Source organism: Anabas testudineus, chromosome 6 (genome assembly GCF_900324465.2).
Source record: "Anabas testudineus chromosome 6, fAnaTes1.2, whole genome shotgun sequence".
NCBI lineage: Eukaryota > Metazoa > Chordata > Actinopteri > Anabantiformes > Anabantidae > Anabas > Anabas testudineus.
This window is the reverse complement of record NC_046615.1, coordinates 1,077,810-1,086,603: the sequence shown is the minus strand read 5'-3', so window position 1 is coordinate 1,086,603 and position 8,794 is coordinate 1,077,810. Positions and strand designations below refer to the sequence as shown.

At 38.6% G+C, this 8,794-nt stretch overlaps 1 protein-coding gene across 1 annotated transcript in view; it reads left to right on the top strand.

Moving 5' to 3' along the window:
* Positions 1–409: 409 nt before the first annotated feature.
* LOC113166027 (cytosolic carboxypeptidase 4) overlaps positions 410–8,794 on the top strand; it is an 80,427-nt gene continuing 72,042 nt past the window's right edge. Inside the window, exons 1-5 of the mRNA XM_026365938.1 lie at positions 410–474; positions 576–649; positions 6,037–6,100; positions 6,816–6,962; positions 7,555–7,686. Coding sequence (XP_026221723.1) covers positions 435–474; positions 576–649; positions 6,037–6,100; positions 6,816–6,962; positions 7,555–7,686 — 457 coding nt within the window. The 5' untranslated portion in view covers positions 410–434. The remainder of the gene's footprint in view (positions 475–575; positions 650–6,036; positions 6,101–6,815; positions 6,963–7,554; positions 7,687–8,794) is intronic.

The window sequence follows — 8,794 nt, the reverse complement described above, 5'->3', positions numbered from 1 at the left end:
AACACCACAGCACAAATGCTCTGTGGAGTGCTTTATCCTGCAGGGATAGGGTTACACATGCATAGGCACATACACACACAACAACAACACACCTCAGATTTATGTCCATGTATCTTCAACATGAACAACATGCAAATACAGCGGTTGGAATGTATGTTTTCTGCTATATTTGTACTATAAGATGTGGAAGTAATAGGTTACACAGGCACAGAAAGATGCCTAAAAACACATAGTGTACCCGTGTGTGCAGCAGTGAAACCCACGTGCATCCTGACTGGCTGTAGTGGGTATTACCAGTCAAGACTCAGGGGGAGTCACTGTGTCTCTTCGCTCTCGACTTAGACACAGTAGTAATGCTGCATGTGGACATCTGTGTTGGTGTGAGTGATCGAATGAGAGAGACAGATGATTCAACTTTTACGTATGTGTGACGTATGCACAGCGGCCAGGACACACTTCGGATTTCCTCTCTCTGTCAGTCCCAGTGTTCGTCTCCAGTCTTTATCGGACTGTTCTGTTTGTAAGACTGCCTGTTTAACTGTTTGTTTGTTTCTCTGTCTATTGACCTGGAACAGATCGTGGACGACCAAGTATGACAGCCTTTACAAGCTCCTCCAGTGGCTTAGAGGTCCTCCTGTCCTCTCTTCAGGTAGGGATTCACAGTATCTACAGGTTCTCTCTATTGTTTCCTATTGTTCACCAAATTTGCACGTGACCCCTCTACAACATTTCAAAGTGTTTACTTTTTAGTAAATGAATAATAAAAAATGATCCTTGCTGTGTTAGACTCAACAAAATGCACAGTATGTGAGATTGTCATATGAGCCATTAAAGGCATTAAGAGATGAGTCCATGGACACCAGAATTAGTCATGTACCCCTAAATATTTGGAGATCTGTTCCTCCATGCTGACATTTCACAGTACAGTATGTTCACAACTGACCTCCAGCATTATCAGAACATAAGTGTGAAGAGTATTTAAAAAGTCTTCTCAAGTAGAAGTTAAAGTAATACAGCAGCACTAGTATAAAGAACAGTACTTCAGGGTATTTCCAGTCAAAGAGACCATGCTCTAACACACTCCACAGAGCAGGGAAGAAAGTATCACAACCCACCATTCAAAGAAGACTTGTTAAGCAGAAGTACAGAGGCCAAACCGCGAGATGCAAATGTCTCATCAGCAAAGAGAATCAGAAAACCAGGTTAGAACTGAAGATTGTGTCATGGCTACTTTAAAGCTGTTCCAATACTTTTGCTCACTCAAACATTCGGGCAATCTGTTGCGAATAATAGTATCTGTGTTATTTAACATTGAGAAATACATAGCATCAAATAAAAGCTGAATTTGAACTTGTGTCTTATATCCATCCTTTGATCTTAAACCTAAATGTCTTCAGCGCAGAGCAAAAACTAATTAGCCTTGTTGTTCCAATACTTTCAGAGGGGAGTGTATTCCATTTCCATTTTTTAAAGCAAAGGTTTCCCTCAAACATGCCAAATCTTTCTATAAGAGTCATGGCATAAGTTACAGATGTAATTGTCTTTCAGAAGTCGCGCAGAACACGTTTTGAGATATAGTATCAGAGAGTAAGTACTACAAAACCAAGGCTATCCTTTGGCTCAATACCAGTGAAGCAAAGTCAGAAAATATAGTTTTGTAATATACGTTAACCAGCTTTTATAAATGAAACATGATGGCACTTGTGTCGCTACAGTTGAGTTAATGACTGGGTTTTGTATTTTTCATGTCTTTTTTATGTTGATGTGCTCATATTTTGAAAGCTGTGACTCCTGCTTCACATAGGAACCCCGTAGCTAGATTGCTACTATATAAATATAAAAACTAACTTGACTTTACTTGGAAGTGAATTAGCACTTTGCAGATTTGATAACTGCTGCAGATATGGTTTGTGTTTCCAAAACAGTCCATAAACTTCCCCTGAGACATCCCGACAGGAACAAGCTGACTGATAGTCAAAAGGACAGATACACAGTGTTTGCAAAGCTGATAGAGTTACGTTTATGTGGAGCTCCTTAATATGTGTGTGGTTGAGCAAGATTTAGGAATCATAAGATTTTAATCAACCTCAGGGGAGAATGTATCACCTGCTGTCTGCTCAAACCAGAAGTGAAGAACCAGAGCAACATAAATACAAATATCTAATAAAAGAATCTAAAAACAAATATCAATGATGAGTGAAAGCAGTGTTTCTACAAATCAGCACAGAAAGGCTGACCAGAAGCTGAAATGAAGCGGTGTGAAGTTTTACCAAAGTCACAGCAGAGGGAAATGACATTAACACAGCTTCTAGATTATCTTTAATGTAGGCCAGGACTGTTGTGATGTTGCAGTAAACCCATGTGCATCCCAGTAGAGACAGTAAAGTGAGACCCATAAAATACCACTTATATGCACATAGATCCTTTTTAATTGGAGGCCTCTTTGGTTTATTGCAGTAAGATGTATCAAATGTACATCCAACTTGATTCACGTTGCATATGATGTATATCAAGTTCTCATAGTTTGGTTTGTGGTTGACACTTGAGCCTTGGCAAGTGGGGTAACACCAACACAATAATACTAATACTGAGCAGATCATCTGGTGTCTGCTCAACAGTAAGTGGTCCAAAGGAAAACTGGCTCCTTTAAATGCAAACTATGTGTTGTGAAGGTCTGGCCTGGTGAAACTAAGATTCACAAGAGTAAGATTCGATACATAGGAACGTACACCAGGAGCAAAATGGTGCCTTCTCTCTGTATTGTTGTACTGTATTATCTCGGCACTGTTGAATCACATTCGGTTAAGGAATATGTATAATCACTTATTAGTGTTTATAGTTGACCCTTTAGTCATCACTGAAGTTGTTTGTTTCACAACATTTTAAACTTCACTGCAGTAATACAGTGCAATTGATTTGGACTCCTGCGTTGGACTGGAAAGAGTTGGTGCTTAATGTAAATTTGATATGTGACTGTGAAATACCAGCTTGTGATGGCGGATCAGAAATTGATTCTGCTGATGTGTCGTATGAGCTGGATTGACTTATCAAGAATGGCAGAAGGCATGGAGCATCTAATCCAAAGTAGTATCAAACTGAAATATAAACATGACAAATATGACCCCGAACCCGTGTACGTGCAGATACTGTATTACTTATACAGACTCACTGTCACTGTATGATTCAAACAGAGTTTGTTACATTAAAATAAATGTATTGCTGTGTTGGAAAACTGTATGATGATACGTAATACATAAATGCTCTGACAGAGCTATGTATGTGAGACAAAGTCTGTTGCTATATATTTAGATACATGCTGATAGTTAATAGTAACTTAACTCTATCTATTAATAATAATTAATAATTTATTAATCACTTCAGAGAAAGTCACAACAAACATATATATAAAAGATAAGAAGAACAATAAATAGAGGTGCTGTGCACTGGATTGTCATTCTGTTTTCAGACGTCATTCAGACGTAACAGCCACTAACTACAATGCATCAAGTACATGCAAGTTCAAACAGTACTGGTACAGAAACAGGCCTGTTTTCACAAATAAAGAGAAGACTGGTGACTTTTACCAGTGCTGTTTCTGGATTAATACTAAATCCTGACTGGATTCATCAGATCTACTTTGGACAAGTTGGTTAAGGGTAAAACATCTTTGAGCGGCCTCGTCAGGGGTGTAGGATACATGGTTTGGCAGTTCTTATCCCTGGGCCACATGTCTTAGACACTATCAATTCTTGGACAGAAATGTAAGAAGTGTAAACCAAGAGCACAGCCACGGTTTAATGAACCCACTCATGCACTGAAGTGTGTCTGTAGCAAGGCTGAATGACTGTGAAAGGCAAGTAAACTTTAAGGAAACATATTGACGTGGGAGACTACAGGTATAAATAGAAGAAAGAGATGCTGGCCAAAGCACAGTTGGCAACAGAATCTCAACACAGATGGAGAAAATGGGATATACCTGGTGTCAGAGAGGACAGAAAGTGACTGAGGGCTGTGGAAATCCTTTGTCATGAGTGTATACTCTAGAATTAGAGAAGGCCATGAACTCAACTGAACATGGAAAAATATAGGTCAAAAGTTAAATAGTTAAGATCATCCGACTTCTTAAATCTTATCTATCAGATCTGCTTTAACTCCAGAGGCCTTCTTCAGGTAGTGAAATCTGTCAGCAGCTCCTGTGACTGAATCATCCCCTGAAAAAAGTGAACAATTTCTCACATACTTCACTAATAAAGCAGGAGAAGTCATACTACTTCTCTCACCCACTTTCAACCCATATCTATTTCACCCTTACAGGAAATAAGAACACACCTCATGGTCTTTAGATAGCCGGTTAACTGTTTCTAGAATGGATCCTCTCCTTCTTTGGACCATAAAGTCTATTTTACATAAATAACGGTTTTATTCTTTCCTAATTTCAAAAATGCCCAACCCAAGTCTTAGAAGAAGTGACATTTGAGTTAATAGAAAACATTTGAGTGAGTGAGTTTTCAGACACAGACAAAATTCAGTATAGGTTTAAATCTCACTATGGTGCAGAAGCTGCCCAACGTGGGGCCACTGATGATTCTTTGGTTGATTTTGATGCTGGTAATTGCTCAGTTCTGATAACACTAGACCTTAGTGTGGACACGCATTTTCTGCAAAACTCTGGGCTTTAGTATTACATTAGTAAGAATTATGTTGTTTAATGGATGTAAAAAAATATTTAGATGCATTTAACTTGAAGTTGATGAAAATGTAGAGAACACGGAAAGAGGTCACACTTATACCACATCTGGACTCGTAATTATACAGGATCTAAATAGGTTTTATTTCCGACTCTATTTTGGCTGTAATTTCACACTAAAATTTAAATGTGCCTCCTGTTTGACACAAACACAGATTATGCCAGCCACTTCTTTCATACTAGTACAAATGAGCATGGTGCCAGGAAAATTGCTAAAACAGGCGCAGTCTTAAAAAATAGACTTCAGCCTGAGGAAAATTACATAAGAACTGCATTGCACAACTGAAAACAGACCCCTAGATCTGAAATAGTTTTACTTGGTCTGCCCAAGTCCAGCTAGTCAATCACAGTAACCTTGGCAGTCGATCAATATATGTTAAACTCTGTTTACGTGCTTTACATAAAAAAACAACACTACTGCACCAATGCAACACAAGTCGGACAAGTCTAAATACTATTGGGTTTGTTTTAAGGTAACAATGTCTGGAGACTGTGTCAGAGAGTCCTGACCCAAAGCAAACTGCAGCCTGCGTTTTATTTGCCTGCAGCAGTGACCGGCTGGTTGCTACAGAGGGTTAGTAGGTACAAGTTCCATAACTTGTTCCATAATCAGACATGTTGTTACCTCTGTTTAGCAACAGTCTCTTATTACAGTAGCTCAACACACTCTGCACTGTTTGTCTCTATTTGTGAAGAGGCAGATTGTCGGTCATCTAGACAGGCTCTCTGTGTGCACCACGTTCGGCTATTTATATCAGTCAGATAGTTGGCCAGTGGAGGATGTCTTTTTATACAGCGCACATTTTATGAGGGAGATGTTTGACCGTAGCAAACGATTTCTGTTGAAACTGCAGAATTGAATCAGCCATATATTGAAGGTGGTTGTAACAACAGACCTTCAACTACACTGAGACTATTTTGAACATTGATGAGGATGAAGACTTCCCCTGGGAGGTCTACAGATACAACGTGAAGATTAAATGAGACATCAGATAGGCCTCCGTAAACCTATATGTCTAAATACATTTACTGTAGGGGAATGGCTGAGCCACCACTGCTGCCCCCTGTGGGTTCAATCGACCATGGCAGATACTTCCAGTTGTAGTTCCGTTAAAAACATGTTTTTGACACACGTATAGGACTCTACATACATGTAGAGTACATTTCAGTACATTTCAGTACATCAGTGTGAATTATATCTTTTCCACAGAGAATACAAAGTTTTGTCAGAGATTATTTTTAGACAGGACCATTTGCAGTCATTGAATCTTTTTTCTGTTTCTCTGCAGAATGAAGGGGATGTGGAGAGCACTTTAAATATCCTCAATGTCCTGGATGAGCTTCTGTCAGCTGGTAAGCTCAGTTAATGTTAGCTCTTGGCCATTTAAATACATTTAATATGACAATATCATCTGGAAGACTAATTACTGTATACACAGTACACAGACATTTGTAAACATGGCACAGATGAGCCTAACAGGCCTTTAGTAATAGAAAACACAGAGGAGAAGAGAGACTCAGAAAATTCAGAAAGATAATTTCTGTAATAATTGTTTTGGATAAATGCAGAAAGAGAAAAGACTGCACACAAAAACACTTGACCTGCAGCCACTCTGGTTACATTTTAAACTTCTCATATTTCTTCCCCCTCTTGAAATAATCCATGAAAATATTGTTATTCAAAGATCAGAATGAGCAAAAGAAACTTTTTAACATTGTGTGCAAATTGTCATGTCCCCAAAATTAATGTTCGAGCAGCAGGATTCTGATCTGCAACCAAGATTACAGGTTTCCCTGATGTTTACCTCAGGTAAATACTGATTTATATCTCTCTGTGACATGATCTAGCATTCATTCAGAAATCCCCAAGCTGTAAATTGACGCTGTGCATCTTGGAACATTTGAAAGCACAATGCTAATTTGTAATGATGTGCCAATATCAGATCCATTAACAGATGGGTCATAAGGCTAAAACATTTCCAGCCGGTTGTTTAGGGTGATAAAAAATAATGCCGGGGCACTAACTTTGTTTGCAACTACTTGATAATCACTGCTCATGTGTGTACAGGTACAGATCGTCGTATCCAGTATATGATCAGTAAAGGTGGCAGTGAGGCCTTGCTGACTGCACTGGTCACATTTGGCCGCAGTTTCAATCCCAACTACACTGTCCTGCTGCCGTTGCTGCACCTGCTCGCTAAAGTTGGATATAGAGGTGAGGATGGATGGAAAAAACATGACTCTGAGTTCTTCAGTAGGTGCTGGGGTAGAAGATGCCCGTCTCCTCCATTTTTTAGCCATCAACATGACATCTTTTTATCTCAATGAGATTGGTGACACCACACTAGACATCATTTGCATACACACCAAGAAATAAATGGCAGTGCATACTTCTAAAGAATCGGGTACTCCACCTTAACAAAGAGACAGAGGACAATGAGCAGGCAGTTCTCAGGCAGTGGTGATCCCTCTACTGTTCACACTGAGGCCAAACATCATCAGAGTCTCTACAAAGAGTACTTGAAATGATTCTGGTCACAGTCATTTCTAAAACTACAAAATAGGATTTCAAAGTAGAATCTGGACATGATAAAAGTAGTAAATGACCTGTCTCAGTTTAAAATCTGTCACTGTCAGCAGCTGCTTCCAGTCAAAATTAGCAAGGAAAACAATCATACATTACTTGTATAACAGACCAAACATGCATTTAGCCAGTGCCTTTGGCATTGTAACAATTTAGTTCAGAGATTCAAGAGTGATGATAAGATAAGATGAATAAATACAGTGACATGTCTGCATTTGTGCAGACCGTCGTATTGGTTTGAAGGCAGAGGAGGCTGGAGCTGCTTTGCTAACCCTGAATCTGCTCAAGCACAACGTCAAACACGACAGGAGGGCTGCAGCCTGCCTTTGGGTCATCCAAGTGTTCTCTTCATCAGGTACCATCACACACACACTCACAAGTGTGGAGACACACACATCTTTCACTGTATCACTAGTTCCACTTATTATTTGCCATTCTTCATTAAGTGTTTCATATTATTCTTGATGTTAATATGAACCAGAGAAAGTTACTTTACTCTAATATCCTTGCTGATGTCTTAGCAGTGGCCATCCACTAGGTGTCAGTGAAGTAGCAACAAATTAAAGATAAACACAACATAGAACATCTTTTCTGCTCTGTAACAGATTCAAGTCATTGTACAATATGCACATACATACCGTGGGCTCTGTAGGCCCATTTAATAACCAATTAAAACTGATTAAAAATAGACATGAATTCAAACCAATTAATTAAAAATAGCCCAAACTAACTCTAACAGTAAAGTAGAAATCATCCTAAAAATGAACTGCATCTATTTACAGAGGAGTAAAGTTAAAAATACAAATCTGGATGATTCAAGAAGTTTTGGTACTTCACTGTCACTAAAGACAAGATCATTAAAGTGCAACAGATTAAAGTCTGTGGATGAACAGAACAAAATAAATGCAGCCAGATTTCATGTTTGTACAACAACGTCAACAAAATCACATGATTTTCAATTTCTTATGAAAAACAATTGAAACTGGATCAAAGTTTAACATAGTGAGAACATTTGAATATGCTGATACTGAAAAGCAGCAGTTAAATGCAGGTTTAACAGTAATATATGTTAATATGTAGTAGAAGTAGCTTGTGCAACCTGAGCACCTGGGGTTTATTTTGGACAGATAGCGGGTTCAGTGTTGAAGGACATATGGCTGCAGGATGAGTCAGGCCTCAAATTGTCAACCCTGTGGTCTGTGAATTGACTGAGCCACCCTGAGCATAGCAAATTATTTAAAAATGAATTAAGGACTGATAATTAATAAAAAATGTGAAAACTAAAATAAATTAAAAAACAAAACTGTCACTGAAACGAAAACCTGGAACTATTCAAAGTTACCACAAGTACACTGAGTCAAAAGGAAGAGATCATTTTGTATTCCCCTTTAAGGCTGTGGTTTCAGTTCTGTGTTTGAATACATCTGTTGTCCTGTACATTCCTTTATTTTAGGACTTCTCTT